This window comes from Microtus ochrogaster, unplaced genomic scaffold, assembly GCF_000317375.1.
Source record: "Microtus ochrogaster isolate Prairie Vole_2 unplaced genomic scaffold, MicOch1.0 UNK43, whole genome shotgun sequence".
Classification (NCBI taxonomy): Eukaryota; Metazoa; Chordata; class Mammalia; order Rodentia; family Cricetidae; genus Microtus; species Microtus ochrogaster.
The window spans coordinates 1,323,246-1,342,422 of record NW_004949141.1 but is presented as its reverse complement, the minus strand read 5'-3'; the positions used below and the strand labels follow the sequence as shown (position 1 = coordinate 1,342,422).

General features: G+C 40.5%; 1 protein-coding gene across 3 annotated transcripts in view; it reads right to left on the bottom strand.

The window, feature by feature from the left end:
• Yeats2 (YEATS domain containing 2) overlaps positions 1–19,177 on the bottom strand; it is a 94,471-nt gene that overhangs the window by 44,324 nt on the left and 30,970 nt on the right. For all 3 annotated transcript variants that reach the window (XM_005368933.2, XM_026790158.1, XM_026790157.1), the window contains 4 exons: positions 13,183–13,294; positions 9,225–9,269; positions 6,993–7,164; positions 2,710–2,949 (listed from right to left, as the gene is read on the bottom strand). In XM_005368933.2, coding sequence (XP_005368990.1) covers positions 2,710–2,949; positions 6,993–7,164; positions 9,225–9,269; positions 13,183–13,294 — 569 coding nt within the window. The remainder of the gene's footprint in view (positions 1–2,709; positions 2,950–6,992; positions 7,165–9,224; positions 9,270–13,182; positions 13,295–19,177) is intronic.

Sequence of the window (19,177 nt, the reverse complement as noted above, 5' to 3'; positions counted from 1 at the left end):
GCATAAGTCTAAAAAGCAGGCCAGGCACGTGTTGTTAATCCAAGCACTCAGGAATCACAAGTATTTCCGTGAGCTGGAGGAAAAGAAATCTAGAAAACATTCTCCCTTGTGTCACTGACTACAAGCCAGTCCAGACTGGCTTGCTCTACTGTGTTCTTTCAGTCTTCCACTGTCTGTCTGCTGGATGAGTCTGAATCTGCCCCTGTCTTTTTTCTCATTCCTGAACAGAAAGCATCATGTGGGGAAGGAATGAAGGATGCTTTATGAAACCTTCAAGTTTTTCTTTATTTTATGAGACAGAGATTCTCTTTGTAGCCTGGCTGTCCTGGAACTCGCTCTGTAGATCAGGCTGGCCTAGAACTCAGAGAGTTCTGCCTACTTCTGCCTCCCAAGTGCTAGAATTAAAGGTGTGCATCACCACAGCTGGCATAAATCTTCAAGTTTTATAGGGAATTAAGTCACTGACTCCAACTGACCCACAGAACAAACAATACCAAGCAAGATTCAGATATTTTGTTCAGGCATTTATGGTGGATACTCATGTTATTATTTTCAACTAATATTTTGTTTTTGGTAAATGATCATAACATGCACACAAACAACAAACATAGAAACACACAACCAATACTGGTTCAGAGACACGAAAAATACATAATTTAAGATTTCAGTTAGTCATTAGCTTAGGCTGCAAAATTTCAACAGCATGGCTACTTAAACAAGACCTGAAAAAGATAAACAGTTTATATGCCAACACAGGTGGGAAGAACTGCACAGGGCTTCCCCCTAGATGAAGAACTACAGGCAATTAAAGACTGTCAAGAGAAGGAGAACTGGTTTTCCCCAGAGATGAGCACCTAAATTGTTCTCTAATCTCAAGTGGTCAGCCTGAAACATACACACAAACAATACTAAACAGACTCAAGAGGTTACATTTATGTATTTATTTACACATACATGCACAAAACAATAATTAAAAAATAGAAGACCATGAGTATGAAAGGGGGGCATGGATACACGAGAAGGTTTGGAGGAAGGGATGAGAAGGAAGACATAATGTAAATGTATTTATATTTTTTAAAAAATCTGAAAACAATGTTTTATACTAACAATGTGGAACTGCTGTATTTCAGTAGGATAAATCTCTTAATACCATAGGCTGATATTCATAATATTGAATATTCAAAGACACTAAAATTGGTAAGTGAATAGCTAGATAGAGGAATTTTGTGTTTTGATTTGGAATATATTTTGAATAGGAAAATGTGAAGCTTATTAACCAGAGACAGAAATCTTATCAAAGCCGGGCGATGGTGGCGCACGCCTTTAATCCCAGCACTAGGCAGGCAGAGGCAGGCGGATCTCTGTGAGTTCGAGACCAGCCTGGTCTACAGAGCTAGTTCCAGGACAGGCTCCAAAGCCACAGAGAAACCCTGTCTCGAAAAAAACCAAAAAAAAAAAAAAAAAAAAAAAAAAAAAAAAAAAAAAAAAAAAAAAAAAAAGAAAGAAATCTCTATCAAGACTAGATCATAGAACCCCAAAGATTAGTTCCAAATTTTACTCATATACTGCGAAACACTCTTAATCACCTACCTCATCAAAGCTGTCATCTGTAAATTTCTGTAAACCTCAAACCAATGTATACAACCTACTCCACCCCTGAAGCAGGAAACTTCAAAATTCTTAGTAGCAGATAAAATTAAAGGTTTGTTAGCTTCTGTTGATTGTAAAGATTCATATTATATTTAGTTATTTAGCTTAGCAGTCTGCGTACAGCAGCAAATATTCCCGTTTTCCTTTTTAAAATTTATACAGAGGGGCTGAACAGATGGCTCAGAGATTAATAGCACTGGCTGTTCTTGGAGAAGACCCAGATTCTGTTCCCAGTACATATATGGTGTTTCACAATGGCCTGCAACTCCAATTCCAAGGCATAAATGCCTTCTCTGGGCCTCCGTTGGCACACATATGGTGCACACAAACATGCAGGCACAACACTCATACACATAAAATAAAAGTACACAGAAATATATGCTCCCCTACTTAGATGTTTTCAACTGCCCCTTCCTGTTTTCCCTGAAGTAAAGCCAACATAAGTATGTTCCCATTACCTTAGTTAGTATAAATGTGAAATTGTCACTAGACAAAGGCCCTCAGCAAAAAGGAAGTCTCAGAATGACTGTCCATAAGATGAACCGTTTTCTAGCACGGTCAGAGAAAATAATTGGCAATTCAATTCTACTCCAACTCAACACTTAAAACGAAGCCAAAGGCTTCTGTTTTTCTACTACTTGTTATTCTGGTTTCTACAGACTCTGCAAACTCAACTTCAATCTTAATCCCACTAGAAGAGCACACATTTACCAGGAAATAACTAGAATACCTTAGGCCTCATTTCTTCCGCCCACTCAGAAATTCTTTCCATACATACAGTGAGCTGTGCTTTTCTCTGTGACAGCCTTGCCAACAAACAGGATTAACCTTTCCTTCGATACACAGGACTGTGTAGAAGCACCTCTCTGAGCTGGGAATGGTGGCTTCACCTGTAACCTCAGCATTTGCAAGGCTGAGCCAGGAGGAATATCCTGAGTTCAAGGCCAGCCTGTGCTATATAGTTAGTTCCAGGCCAGTCTGGGACCCTGCCTTAAAATTCCCAAAACAACAAAAAAAATATGCTAACAACCAGTTAATGTATGCACCCACTCTGCATACCTGAGACAATCTTACAGCTCATGGTGATGGGCTGAAAGGACTTTCCAGGTGACTCAGGATTGGGTGCCTGGTTTTGGGGCACGATTTTGCAGCTTGATGCAATTGGTTGGAAGGCAGAATTGCCATGTGAACAAAAGGTAACTTTCTGTGCTGTTGTCACCTTGGTGGGTGTTCTTTCCAACGAAGATGGTAAAGAATAAAATGTAGGGTGTCTCTCAGCTTCTGGGTTGTCTGGGAATCCTGTTTGAAATGGAATGAGAAATGATGAAATCAACTACTTTGGAACCTTCCATCTGTGGGAAGAGAACAGAACTGTTATTACATTCGTCAATGTTAGTTCAAAACCCATCTAGATCAACTGCTGGTATAAAATAAATATGGATTACTCCCTTACAAATTTTTGGTAGAAAATAAATCCTCGTGTTAGACTCCCACCTAGGTAAAACATTTATCTTAGGGATGTGACAGCTGGTCTTTTTTGACAATCCATCTACATCTGAAGTCACTAAGACACATTTATGAGAATTCCAGTTTAACTGAGAAGACCCATTCTGAATGTGAGTGGTCAGTGACAAGCAACTAATACAAATAATTACTTCCAGGAGTACCATGTACCAGGAATGCAGTCATTGTTGTGATAAACCTAAACATGTAGTTCTCAGGCCTTTGGGACTAGCATTTAAGAGAGATGTGAAAACATTTGGGTCTGTGGCTAGAAAAGCTCTGGTAAGCGAGTTTAAAGGGCCATTCTGGTAGATGATGGAGAACCAGAATGATGGCAGGCATAAAGACTGTGTTCACAGAGCTTCGGAGGGGACTAAAGACTGTTGAGAACTGGATTAGAAGCCATTTGTATTATACTGCAGTAAGGAAACACACACACCAAAGCTAAAACAAACTACCATCAACAAAAAGCCCTGGCTGCTTGCTGTCCCGCCGTGATAATGAGTGAGGTTGAACTTAAACTCAAGAGACTAAGCTGTTTGGTGAAGGGAACTGTAAGGCAGCACAACATTCAGATTGTTCCATAACCATCATTCACTGCTTGAACTCAGTTAAAGTTATAGACAGGGCAAACAGAACAGGAGCTCTCTGAGGCAGTGGCAATTACTAAGGAGGCTGACACCATGAAGGAGAAAGCTCACTCTTGCATCTGGACGACAGGAATGCAGCCTTGAATACAGGAGTACACCCGTGGAGAGCTGAAGAAACAAATTCACTGCAAACCTTAAGACCTGAAAAGACAAAGCCTGCACGGATCCTGTTCAAGGACACAGCTGATGGAGCTGTGCCCAAAGATGTCAGGCTACAAACAAGTAGGCAGTATCCACATGACGCTGACTTTACAACATGCAAATGCCAAGAGGAAAAGCATCAGGAAACAGGACATAGGACAGGGATGAGACCCAAGGCTGCTGGAGCCCAGATGACAGACATGGAGCTGCAGGATTTGGTGTTTGCTTTGGCTCAGACTTTCCTTGCTAGGCCTTTATTCCTTCCTTTTGGAATGAGAATGTTCACTTTGTACGACTGTTTACTAGAAGTATACATAACTTCTTTTTAGATTATACAGGGTCCAGTTAAGAGACTGCCTTGAATTTTACAGGAGACTCAGAATTTGGGCTTTTGTGCAATGTTAGAACTGTTAAAACTTGAGGTTTGGGGTTTGGAGAGATGGCTCAGAGGTAAAGAGCACTGGCTGCTCTTCCAGACGTCCTGAGTTCAATTCCCAAAAACCACATGGTGGCTCACAACCATCTGTAATAAGGTGTCCTCTTCTGTACTGCAGGATACATGCAGGAAGAACCATATATACATAATAAATAAAAATCTTTAAAAAAAAACTTCAGATTTATGGGGCTGGAGAGTCGATGGGTAAGAGTATTTGCCACTTTTGCAGAAGACCAACGTTTGATTCAACACCCACAGTGGGCAGCTCACAATTCTTGGTAACTCCAGCACTAAGGGATCTGAAACTGTCTTCTAGCCTCAGGGTGTTCCTACACACATGGGGCAGGCACATACACACAGACATACACATAAATAATAATCCTAAAACATACTTTGAGGATGCTTGCATTTTCATTTTGAGATGACTACAAGTCTTTGAGGATCAGGGATATAAGGTATGGTTCAAAAATACTGTGTTGGAGCTGGAGAGGTGACTCAGCAGTTAAGAGCACTCATTCCTCTTCACATTCAGGACCCAACACTCGCGTGCTGGTTCAAAATCACCTGTAACTTCAGTTCTGGGGGATCTGGTACTCTCTTCTGAACTCCATGGGAACCAGGAACACTTGTGGTGCACATACAAACATATATTCATATACATGAAATAAAACAATCTAAAATCGATGCATTTGGGAGTCATGTTGACCAAGATTGAACTTCTGATGGCTGATTCTCATTGCTAACTTGACTAGATTTGGAATCACTAGGACAAGTATTTCAGAGGTAGTCTTTGAGGGAGTTTTCAGGGGTAGGGATGTGTGTGTGTACACGAACGTGGTCGGTACATATGCCTTCTTTGGTTGTTTTCTACCTTATTTTTTGAGAAAGTTGCTCACTAAACATGAAGCTCACCAATTTGGCTAGACTGGCTGGTCAGTGAGCTCAAAGAGCCTCCCTATCTCTGGAGCCTGGTGCAGGATTACGGATGTACACCGCTGCACCTAACTTTTATATTGGCTGGGCATCTGAGTTCGGGTCCTCATTTTTGCATGGAAAGCATTTTATCAACTGAGTCAGCTTTTCTATCCTCCTCAGAAAGGTTTATCTGAGCTCCCATTGCCCACCCCATGTGCCAGTTATGCAATCTAACAGCCTGTGGTTATGGGCTGAATAAAAAGGAAAAAAAGAGAAAGGCCTGGCATTTCTCACTTGTGTTTCCTGGTTGGCATGCACCAAGCTGTTCCCACCTCTATCCTTTTCCTCTTGTGACGAACTGTATTCTCTGAGCTGTGAGCAAAAATAAACTCCACCACGTGAAAGTCAAAGTTTGCTGGGTCACAATAATGTGAACATAATTAATAAAAAAAAAAATGTATTAACTGGGGGGCTGGAGAGATGGCTCAGAGGTTAAGAGTACTGGCTGATCTTCCAGAGGTCCTGAGTTCAATTCCCAGCAACCACGTGGTGGTTCACAATCATCTGTAATGAGATCTGGTGCCCTCTTCTGGCCTGCAGGCATACAAGGAGGCTGAACACTGTGTACACAATAAATAAATAAATCTTTTTAAAAAATTGTATTAACTGGAGAACACATTAACCAAGAGCTACACAATACAAAAAAATACAAGTCCATTGTCTCATATTTTAGTATATGAATTTAAAAACCAGAGAAGAGAAAAAAACTTTAAAAAACAAAAACCATTCTTTTAATGTAATAATATCCATAGAGGGTACACTGGAAATCTAAAGACAAATTAAGTTGAAATTTTATATAAAAACTAAAATAGTATCACAATAAAATACCAGTTTGCACATAAAATAAACATTTAGAATCAACTTAAATATATACAGCATATATAATTACATATGCTTATATAAAAAACAATACATTTAGTCTTATTAAATGATAAAAATGCCACAGTCAAAATACATTTGTTGATGGTGAATGTCAGTTTTTTTTACATAGGATTAAGTATTTGTCATTAAAGTCTCTTATTTACACAATCAGAATCTGAGCCAGAATGTCTTCAGCAAAGAATAAAAATACAGGGACTGGAAAGATGGCTCAGCTGCTAAGAGCACTGGCTGGCCCGAGATCCTGGGTTTGATTTCCAGCACCGACATGGTGGCTTACAACCATCTGAAACTCTAGTTCTGGGGGATCTGATGCCTTCTTTTGGCTTCCATAAGCACTGAGTATGCATGTGGTACACAGACATACATACAGTCAAAACTTTCATACATATAAAATAAAGTAAAATGTTGAAAAAGAATAAAAATCCAATGATTTTTGAGGTCTTTTCACCTTTATAAAATGTAAGAATTGTGGGAGGTTTGAGGGGGAGGGGAGAGGCAAGGAGGGGAGCAGAGAAAAATGTAGAGCTCAATAAAAATCAATAAAAAAATAAAATATAAGAATTTATGAAAAACTTATTTCCAAGAAGAGCAGAAGATTAGCTATTTTCACACTAGAGCTGTATGCTAGAGGGAGCATGCCCATTTATGAAAACAATGTTTTCCATTGACTTCAAGCTGATGAAAGCGGCAATCTGGTGTCATCCACATAAGAAACACACCCAGAGTGACTCCCTCAAGCAAGAGTATCGCATTACCTTCTCCCACAGGGGCAGCAGACGCCGGCTCAGGGGACCGTGCCACTGGGGAAGCTTTCACTGGGGCTGGAATGGTCAAAGATGGAGGGGCATCAGATATGTCTGACTCAGATGACTGAGGATAAATGTAGTCTTCGCCAAGAGAATGCCGATGAAGCTCAACATCCACTACCTACACAGTTGGGCAACAAGTAGGCTCATGAGTCCATCATCAGTGCTTACAGAGCTCGAGTCCGTTTCAGAAAACGGTGCCCTAAGAGATGAAACCACACCTCAACAGGCGATTGCAACCTACAGATGAGATTTTCATCATCTGGTTCAACAGCTGGATGCCTCAGGTGAGTTCCTTCCCTCCCTTTACTGCTTCTACCGCTCAACGTTCTTCCCACCAGTACACGTCAAAGTCACCTTCTCGGGAAGACCTTCTTTATCCACTGCAACTTAACGTAAGACCCCGTTCACTAGCCACTCTTCCACCCAGCACCTGTCTGTAGTTGAAGTTGTTGTACATCTGTTTAGTGTTTACTGTCTGTGCTGGTTATTTCTGTCAACTTGACACAACCCAGGGTCATTTGTGAAGAGGTATCTCAATTCAGAAAATGCCTCCATCAGACTGGGCTGTGGAGCGTTTTCTTGATTAATAATTGATGTAAGAGGGCCCAGCCCACTGTAATCTGTACCACCCTGGGCTGGGGGTTCTGAGTTATGTAAGGAAACAGGCTGAGCACACGACAGAGAACAAGCCAATAAGCAGCATTCCTCCACTGACTCTGCTAAAATTCCTGCTTCCAGGTTTTTGCTTGAATTCCTGCCCTGATTTTCTTCAGTCATAGGCTACGACTTGGGAGCTGTAAGAAGTAAGTCCTTTCCTCCCCCAAATCACTTTGGTCATGGTATTTATTTAGCACAGCAACAGAAAGTAGACTAGGTCACTGTCATTATGCTCAAAAACACCAAGAGTAAAAAATACCTTACTCATCTCTTTTCTCTTAACATCTGGACCAGTGAAAGCATACAGGAAGGTACTCAATAGATATCTTCTGGTATCATAAAGTCCACTTCTCTGAAGAGTGAAGATTTAACTAGGTGATCAATTCCCAGCTCTCGTCATGTCAGTTAACTACTGTGTGTAAATTTAGTTCCAAGGGCTCCAATGCCCTCTTCTGGCCTTTGTGGGCATTGTACACATGTGGTGCATATACATGAAGGCAAAACACTCACATGTATTAAATAAAAATTTAAGGATTTTTAGTGGCTGGAAAGACGGCTCGGTGGCTTACAGCATACATTTACTCTTCTAGAAGACCTGAGTTTGATTCCCAGGGCCCACTAACTTCACCTCCAGGGGTTGAAATGTTCTGGTCCTTTGGGCACACTCACATATATGGCATACACTCAGATATAAACACACATAAGATTAAGATTAAAAGTAAATCTTAAATAAATAAAAGAGCACTTATTCTTCTCACTTATTCTTGCAGAAGACCTGGATTCAGCTCCCAGCACTTACATGGCGGCTCACAACTACCCTTTACTCCAGCTCCAGGGAATTTGACACCTTCTTCTGACTTCCATGGCTACTAGGCACACACGGGGCGGACATATACACATGCAGGTAAAACACTCATACAAATAAAAATATAAAAATAAATCTTACAAAGGGGGAATGGCATCTACAGCATGGATGGATACTATATGCACTACAAATAAGGCAGATTTTAGGAAGCCAAATGCTGATTCTAATCATGCGAAGGAGGCAAGTAGTAGGGGAACTTAACACGTATGGACTTAGGTGAGGGAGTTCAGGAGGTGCCAGATATCACCCTGAACATAATTCGTGTCACTGAGGTATATGCTAGATATGGTCCAGATCCTAAAATTTTCTCATGTTTTAAAGCACAATTAGAAAATAAAGAAAACACAATGGTTGGGGCAGCAGTGAAAATCTAACTTAAAAAAGACCAATAATCATTTTTTTTCCCCGTTAAATCAAAATAATAAGGATTCTGGGATGGTGGCAAATGCCCACAATCCTAGCACTACAGAGGTTGAGGTAAGAAGTCTGGATTTGAAGTGAGCCTAGGCTACAGGGTGATACCCTATATTACATATGTAAGCTGAGCAGAGTGTGTGTAAACGTCACACACACACACACACACACACACACACACACACACACACACACCCCACATACTCCTTGTCCCCCTTACAAGGCTGAGGGAAGGTACCTACCGTCTCCGCACCCAGGGTTTGTAAGCCAGTGTAGGTTCTATCCAGCTATTCAAAAGTAAAGGGGAAACGTTAGATTTCACTCTACTCATGAACCTGAGGATACAGGTTTACCTAACACCAGTTAACTGCAAGCTGATATTCTGGAGGAAATTTGAGTAAAGGCAAATTTCCAGCCTTATCTATAATCAGAAACCATAAAGAATGTTTCAATAAATCATACCACATCAGTTTTTAAGGTATTATGTGACGCTGATATGAGTTTATAAAAAAAAGTTGTGTGAAAATATTTCAAATGACAGTCTATAGAAATGTACATGACTGTCGGGTGATGGTGGCACACGCCTTTAATCCCAGCACTCGGGAGGCAGAGGCAGGCAGATCTCTGTGAGTTCAAAACCAGCCTGATCTACAAGAGCCAGTTCCAGGACTGGCTCCAATGCTACAGAGAAGCTCTGTCTCAAAAAAACCAAAGGAAAAAAAAAGAAAAAGAAATGTACATGACTGAAAATTTAAGCATTACAGCCAACATTAAATACGTGAAATATATTAGTACCACAAAAGATTTATTTTAAGGCAAGGAACATAAACTGAAGGGATTATGTCACCAACAACAGTTTATTGTTACATTGAAATTCTTATTATTGTAGCATTTCAACTTATATATATCCCCACAATAGAAAAATATTTTAACACCTTATCAGTACAAACACTATGCATACAGTAAGACTAAAAGGAAAAACACTAAGTTGGGAAAAAAAACCCCAAAGATAAATAGGAATAAGTAAGCAGGGGATGGGTTTTAGAGTTTCTAAGAGACAGGAGTGCAAACTGGGGAAGCTGTGTAGTAGCCCACATAGGCAAGGCAACTGCTCTGCCATATTTTGGTGCTCTGACACAATTAATGGTGGTGAGAGGCTGCAGGTGTGGCTTCACCGAGACACAGGTTTATCATTATGAGTTCCTAATGCAATGGACAGACTGGACAGCAGTATGGATGCTGGCTCTGGAGAGAGGAATCAGGGCCCATGAGGTAGAAGTGACAGCCTTTTCTGCTATCTTCGTGGGGATGGGAGTGGCTTCACAGCACAGGCCTGTAACTGGGCTGATTTTCGGCAGGAGACAGGGATTGATATAAGCCCACTTCTCCTGGCAGTCTGCTAGCTAGTCAGATGTCTCAGTAAGGTGCCTATGGGCACCACAGAGAGGAAAGCAAGCACTCTACAGATTCTGTGGCCTGCGCAGCAAGACTGGTCTGTCTGGATCCCGGCATCTTAAGTATTTTTAATATTTTAATTATTAACATTTAAGGATGAGGCCAAGACTACAGGACATCTTTAGGTTAAATCCATGTCTCTGTCCTCTAAAGGTAGAAATAAATCTCTCTATAATCTGTATTGTTACATATAAACTAAGAACCAATCTAGTCACTTTCTCATAGCAACTGACAAACGATCTACTGAGGATAGGTCCGAGAATCTGTACCAGGCTCCTGGGTGCTGGGGTTCCGGGAAGACCAGACTCGCCCTATTTCCTCAGTTGAGTCTGAGATCAGGCTCATTCACAAAAAAATAATAAAATCATGCTTCAAGGAAGTTACAGATCAGAGAAGGATCTCTGTAGTATAAGACTGTACACTATTCTTGGAGAGGACCTAAATTTGATTTTCAGCACCCACGTTAGGCAGCTCCCAATCTCTTATAACTCCAGCTCCAGGGGCATCCAGGGTCCTCCAGGGACACATGCATGAATGTGCACCTCTGCTTATACATACTCATTATTAAAAAAATAAAGGTTTTTTTTTTTAACATACTTTACTATCATTTTAAAGTACCGTGTTTTATGACTGGATGTAGTGAAACAAATCTTTTATCCTAGCACTCAGGAGGCAGAGGTAGGCAGAGCTATTCCTGTGAGTCATAGGTCAGCCTGATCTACATAGTGAGAACCTGCCTCAAACATGAACAAAACAACCCAAAATTTGTGTCTCAAATAATCTTCCACTGAGAATTGAAAAAAATGTAATAGGTAAGCACTATGTAAATTAGGGCTGGGACCACTCCCAAATAATACACGCAATGACCAAAAGAAAGGAAAAACTGGGGCTGGAGAGATGGCTCAATGGCTGCTCTTGGTTCTGTTCCCTTCACCTACATGGTGGCTTACAACTCTCTAGAACTCCAGGTTCAGGGGATCTGATGCCCTCTTCTGGTCTCTATGGACACCAGGCAAGCATGTGGTGCATATACATACATGCAGACAAAACACTCATTTGTGCAAAATAAAAATAAATGTTTTAAAAAAGCAAAAAACTATTTTAGAGCTTTTCCCAAGAAATGGTAAGTGGCCCCTCCTGCTCTTTAATGCTGCTTTCCCTTCTTCTCTAACATCAAAGAAACAGAAATAGGCAGTGCTGTCTATCATCAACAGAAGTTAGGTTCCAGCGTGTCCCAGAGCTACGAAAAAGAGAACTCTACCGAAGTATTCAGCTTTATTTAGTTCACTCTTTGGAGTCACTGATGATGACCACAAAGGGAGGGTGACTTGGGGCAAGAGAAACTGTATTTATTAATTAATTTAATTAGTTTATTTAACTGGTTGGCTGTTTGATTTTTCAAGACAGGGATCTCTGTGTAACAGTCTTGGCTGTCCTGGAACTCGCTCTATAGGGCAGACTGGCCTACACAGAGATCCACTTGCCTCTGCCTCCCTAGTGTTACCACATCCAGTTGCCAAGAAGAACTTTAAAAATGATTTGTTTTCCAACTGTAATAGTAACATAATTTTTTTTTGTAAAAAAAAAAAAAGTTTAAAAACAGAAACAAAACACAAAACAAAAAGGAACAGAAAAACTGGTCACAATGTCATTCCAATTAATCTAACATTTTGGGCTTTTTTTTTAACTCTTTAAATATCATGGATGAGCCGGGCCGGGCAGTGGTGGTGCACACCTTTAATCCCAGCACTCAAGAGGCAGAGGCAGGCGGATCTCTGTGAGTTCGAGACCAGCCTGGTGTACAGAGCTAGTTCCAGGACAGGCTCCAAAGCCACAGAGAAACCCTGTCTCGAAAAAACAAAAAAAAAAAAAAAAAAATCATGGATGATCTTTTTTTTATATGTGCTGCTAAGAATTTCTTGCACATGCTAGTCAAGTGCTCTACCACTAAGCTGCATCATAACTCTAAAAATGTATTTATTTTCAATTGGTGCTGGGGATGAAGCCTAGGGCTTGAACCTGCTCAGCCTTTTCTGCATGCAATTTTATGTTCTGCTTAACATGTACTATAAAGGTAGCTTTTCTCCTTGTAGAGAAAAAAATCTGTATGAATTGTAATAGCTGTATAATAAACCACGTAGGTAGACCAGTGAAAGATATTCAATTCAAAACTATTACAACCTTATTTATTATTGTCCAAATATGTTCACTCCTTTTAAACTTTATGTATTTTGTGTGATGCTTATATTTGCAGTGTTAGGGATTGCACATCACAAAGTTTGTGCCTCAAATAGAAAAACAAACAGATTCAATGAGAAAGACTACACTATCAGAGTCTCGAGTAGCACACTAACAGTGTGTTTGATAAAGAACTGAAGTGCAGTGGTGGCATAAGCCTTTAATCCCAGCACTCCAGAGGCAGGAGGATCTCTGAGTTCAAGGCCAGCCTGGTCTACAGAATGAGTTCCAAGACATCCAGGGCTACACAGAAAACAGAGAAACTCTGTCTCAAAAAACCAGAAAATCGGGGAGGAAGGTTTGAGGTCTTGTTTCCTCAGACTTAGTTCATCTTTCTGAAGAGTATACATGTGATGTGGAGTAACTGCTTCCCCAGCTTTGAGGAGAAAGTGCTGTAGCAGTGAGCATCACGTACACAGGATTCCTGATTCCACCATCTGCAGTCACGGTCCACAGGTAATGAAAAGAGACACTGAGTTTCCAGCGAGCAATGCTCTGCTACAATACCTTCAGATTGTGTATGATATCTATCCGCTTGTTCTGGCTGTCCTTAAAGTGAACTTGCACTCTCACAGGAAACTCACCCCAGCCTCTTCTAGTCAGATGAAAAGGGGGCTCTCTAGGGAGAAGCAGAAATTTACACATTTACCTTGTGTTTTACACTCTTGTTCTACAAGAGCGTTTCTAAGAGACAAAACAGAACTTCATGTCACCCCAAGAATCAGTTAGGTTGAGTTGCTAAATCACCATGCTGAGTTTCACACACACAAAATAATAAATAGCAAAACTGTAATCCAAGTCTACATTACTAAAGGATCACAGCTAAGAGGTACAGACTGCATGATTCAAGTTCATTCTCTGAAGTGGAACCAGAGCAAAAATGGTCCACTACAGAGTCAGAAACCCTGCTTGACACCTAACAGGCACAGAAGGCGAGACATACATCCCAAACCAAAATAAATCATAATCATATTTGATCTCAAAGGGGTCATTTAATAGGGGTTATCTGCTGAAAGAACTTCATAAAAAGAAAGCAAGTTGTAGCTGTGATCTCAGAGCGCAGGAGTGTGTATTTGAATGCTAACTGGAGTAAAGAAACTTCAGTCACACTAGGCGGTGGTGGCGCACGCCTTTAATCCCAGCACTGAGGCAGAGAGAGGCAGGTGGATTTCTGTGACTTCAAGGCTGTTAAACAGAGAAACACTATCCCTAAAAACAGAAAGAAAGAAAGAAAGAAAGAAAGAGAGAGAGAGAGAGAGAGAGAGAGAGAGAGAGAGGGAGAAAGAAAGAGAAAGAAAGAGAGAGAGAAACAAACAAACAGGAAAAAAAATTCTTCAGTTCGTTACAATATAACTTATGAATAAAGAATAAAAGGAAGTGGGTCCGTGAAGGCTAATCCCATTCTTTGCTTTTGTGTACGTGTGAAATGTTCCATAATAAAAAAAATTTAGACACTTAATTAAGAGATCTTGAAGTATTCCGACTATATAGCTTAAGGTAACAGACAGGAGAAAGAATGTTTTAAAATTGGAAGTGTCTGTGACTCTCTGAGTTAGAATTACTGTAACAAGGTGCTGATTAGACAGGAAAGGGCATTCTCTCTGGGATGTGCTCTGGGAAACTGAGACAAGAATTCAGTTAGGTCAGAGTCTCAGAACCCAGCCTGAGAGGAGTCTAACATGGGAATTAACAAGTAGATCCAGAAACTAAGTGTCCAAGACAGGAACCATCCTGAATTTAAGAGCAGCATGAAAGGTAGAGAAAATGTCCCACACTAATACAGTAAGGCCAGTTACTCTGAATCAGAGAAACTCCACTTTCTACCTAGCTACTACAGAGCTTCTCCATGCGCTAGATGACAGCAAAACGAGCTGTCCACCAGGCTTGGATGGTGTTTGCCCCAACCAGCAGAATCTCTAAGGGCAAAGATGGAGTACACACAGACAACTTCCCGAGTCTTACATTTATTCTCTTAGCCTTCAGTCACCTCTATGGATGTAATATTAGACACTACAGGTTTACGACCATTCTGTTAAAAAACACAAGCAGCGGCCGGTCTTTCAGTGACTTCTAGTGACGCAGGATGCACTGCTTACTGAAGGCTGCAGCTGGACATGCCTCACACCTGTAAATAAAGCACTGGGAAGGCTGAGGGAAGGATGGGTTCAATGCCAGTAGGTCTGTCTGCTGCATTAAAGTTCTAAATATGGAATTACAAAGAATAAATAAATCATTCTTCTACACGGAAGACCTTCAAAAGAACTAAAATGTTTCTCCGAGGTCTTCCTAGAATGGACACTTCTGATTTCCATGGAGACAGTGGCAAATGTTCAGAGTATTTCCATAACACAAATGCTGTTCTAAACACTTTAGATCTATTAACTAAGCCAGTGTTTACAGCCTCACTAAGTATCATTTGGAGGCACAGTTCAACTGCATAACTAACTTGCAAGGCCACACAGCAGCAAGCAGTAAAAACCAGGATTCAAACTCAAGCCCTGGGCTACAGAACGCAACTCTCACCACCATGCTAGTGCAGGTGCTCACGGCAGCAGATCTCCCCATTACCCAGCCCTCCTCCAGTGCTGCGGTCAGGCTGGTTCCACACTAACCCACTTCAGTCTCACATGCACCAAGGCTAGGGAGGCCACTTAACTCCTCAAAGGCAGGGACCACGTGTTCACTTCTTGTACCCTACGCACCAAGTCCAGAATCCAGCGCACTTAGTGACTGGCTGATAAAGTTTATTATCACGGTTCTTAGAAAGTTGGTTGAGATTAGTCATGACAAGTGAACCTAGTATGAAAAAGATGATTTCTATAGAAGAAAATACCTGTATTCTTCATCAGGTAATGTGCAACAATGAGGTTCAGTGATCATGAGAAATACATTTGCGCTTTGATTTAAAAAAATTAAACTGAAGTTCCTTAATAGCTGTTATCAAATTACATCAAAGTAATATACATCAAGTTAACCCTGACACCAGACACAAGCAAGCTTTGGAGTACCACAGAGAACATACTAAGTCCAAGACACAGGCTAACTATTTTAACCCACTTTACACAATACCATATCTGGAATGGTATGTTAGGTCTCAGAAGAATATTTTAATAGGATACAGAAAAGCTGGAGTGTGCCAGGGACCATAGCCTAGTGACAGGGGACACAACACAGCTCCATAAAGGACAGCTTAGCTGGAGTGTGTCAGGGACCATAGCCTAGTAACCCGGGGCACAACAAAGTTGCATGAAGTGACAATCTAGTGACAAGGAGTACAACACAGTCGCACAAATGACATCTGGAGTAAGTGTGTCCTGGAGGTCTCAGGACCAGACTCACGAGCCTCTCTCAAATACCCGAACTGCTAGAGAAGCACTATCATTACGTCCTATCCAAGGCACAGAAGAATTTACTTTCAGCAGTTAGAGTGCACAATATCAGCATTGGCAGGTTGAGACAAGAGGACTAAATCACATGACAGGCCAATTTGATCTACACAGTAAGACTGTCTCAACCCTACCTCCTGAAAAATCACATGACAGGCCAATTTGATCTACACAGTAAGACTGTCTCAACCCTACCTCCTGAAAAATCACATGACAGGCCAATTTGATCTACACAGTAAGACTGTCTCAACCCAACCTCCTGAAAAAAAAAAAATAAAAAGCAGCAGCAGCAGCAGCCTGAATTCAGGACTCAGATGGGGCTCTATGGGCACGGTGTTTGTTCAGCATGTATGAAAACTCTGTGATTGACTCCTAGCACCACACAGACCAGAAATGGCAGTGCTGCCAGTCATCTCAACAGTTGGGAGAAAGAAACAAAAGGATCATAAAACCCTACCGCCAAAAAAGTTGGAAAGAAGAAAGAAAAAGAAAGCTCAAATTCAAATAAGGGTGACATATATGTAAATCATTAGGTGTAACAAACTTGTATACTAGGACTAATCAGAGCAAATTGTTTCTCCAGTTATTTTATTTTTGAGACAGGGACTCTACATAGCTCTGGCTATCCTGCAACTTTCTCTGTAGACCAAGCTGGCCTCAAACTCAGAGATCCATATGCCCCGGCCTTTCAAGCTGGACACCTGAGTTCCCTCCTCAGGATCCATAGGGTAGAAATAGAGGACTTTTCCAATTGTAAACTCCAGAAGCATATAGCATTCAGAAGGCATAGTCCTGCAAATCTCTGTGAGTTCAAGGCCAGCCTGGTCTACAGAGCGAGTCCCAGGACAGCCAGAGCTACACAGAGAAACCCTGTCTCAAACAAAACAAAACAAAACAAAAGAGTTGCCAGGGTCATGGTGTCTCTTCACAGCAACAGAAACCCAAACTAGTATAACCCCTAAGAAAATAGAAACAGTTATCAAAAGTCTCCCAACCAAAAAAAAAAAAAAAAAAAAGCCCAGGACCAGACAGACAGTTTTAATGCAGAATTCTACCAGAATGAGAAGAGCTAATGCCAATACTCCCCAAACAATTCAACAAATAAAAACAGAATGAACACTGCTAAATTCATTTTATGAGCCCAGTCACCCTGATAGCTAAGGAACACAAAGAAAAACAAAGAAAGAGAATTACAGACCAATTTCCTATATGAACAAAAATGCAAAAATATTCAACAAAATACTGGCAAACCGAATCCAAGAACACATCATATCATACACATGACCAAGTAGGCTTCATCCCAGAGATTCAGGGATAGTTCAACATAGGAAAGAAAATCAGTCAATCTAATCCACCTATAAAAAAAAAAAACTGAAAGAAAAAAACCATATGATCATCTCATTAGATACCAAAAATAGCTTTTGACAAAATCTAGCACCCCTTCGGAGTCTTGGAGAGATTAGGGTTAAAATGAACATACCGAAACATAATAAAGATAATGTATAGCAAATCTATAGCCAACATCAAATTAAATGAAGAAAACTCAAACTAATTCCACTAAATCAGGAACAAGACAAGGAAGTCTACTCTCTCCATATCTATTCAATATAGTACTTCAAGTTCTAGCTAGAGCAATAAGACAACTGAAGGAGATCAAGTGGGATAGAAATTGGAAAAGAAGTCAAAGTATCATCATTTGCAGATGATATGATAGTCTACATAAATGATCCCAAAAATTCTACGAGGGAAGTCCTACAGGTGATAAGCATCTTCAGCAAACTGGGTGGATACAAAGTTAAGTCAAAAAAAAAAATCAGTAGGTCTCCTATATAAAAATGAAAAATGGGATGAGGAAAAAAAAAAAAACCAGAGAATCAATACCCTTCATAATAGCCAGAAATAATATAAAGTTTCTTGGGGTAACTCTAGTCAAGCAAGTTAAAGACTTGTATGACAAACCCTTCGAGTCTCTGAAGAGATATCAGAAGATATAAAGATTGCCCACGCTTATGAATCGGTAGGATTAACATAGTAAAAATGGCCATCCTACCAAAAGCAATCTACAGAGTTAATGCAATTCCCATCAAAATTCCAACACAATTCTTCACAGAACTTGAAAGGACAATATCCAACCTCATAAGGAAAAACAAAAAACCCAGGAGAGCAAAAACAAGCCTGAATAATAGAACTTCCCAAGGAATCACTATCCCTGATTTCAAGCTATACTACAGAGTTATAGTAATAAAAGCCACATGTTATTGGCATAAAAATAGACACGTTGTTCACTAGACTACGATGAAGGCCCAGACAAATCCACATACCTATGGACACCTGAATTTTGATAAAGGAGCCAGAAACATGTAATAGATAAAAAAGAAAGCATCGTCAACACATAGTGCTGGTCTAACTGGATGTCTACATGTAGAAGAATGCAAATAGATCCATATTTATCACCCTAAACAGAATTCAAGTCCAAGTGGACCAAAGACCTCATCATAAAATCAAATACACTGAGCCCGATAGAAGAGAAAGTGGTGAACAGCCTTGAACACATTGGCACAGGAGACAACTTCCTGAACAGAACACTGATAGCAAAGGCACTAAGACCAACAATTAATAAATGGGACCTCATGAAACTGAAAAGCTTTAGTAAGGCAAAGGACACTGTCAATAGGACAAAGAGGCAGCCTACAGAATGGGAAAAGATTTTCACCAACTCCACATCCCATAGAGTATACCAAAAATGAATGAACTCAAGAAACCAGACATCAACAAACCAAATAATCCCATTAAAAATGGGATACATTAAAAATGGGATACAGATCTAAACAGAATTCTCCATAGAGGAAACTCGAATGGCTGAGAAGCGGCTAAAGAAATGTTCAACATACTTGCCACAAAGGAAATGCAAATCAAAACTACTGAGATACCATCTTACACCTGTCAGAATGGCTAAGATCAAAAACACAAGCCAACAGCTCATTCTGTGAGAATGTGGAAAAAAGGGAACACTCCTTCATTGCTGATAGGAGTACAAACACGTACAGTTACTATGAAAATTAATATGGTTTCTCAGAAAATTGGGAATCAATCTACCTCAAAACCCAGTTATAGGC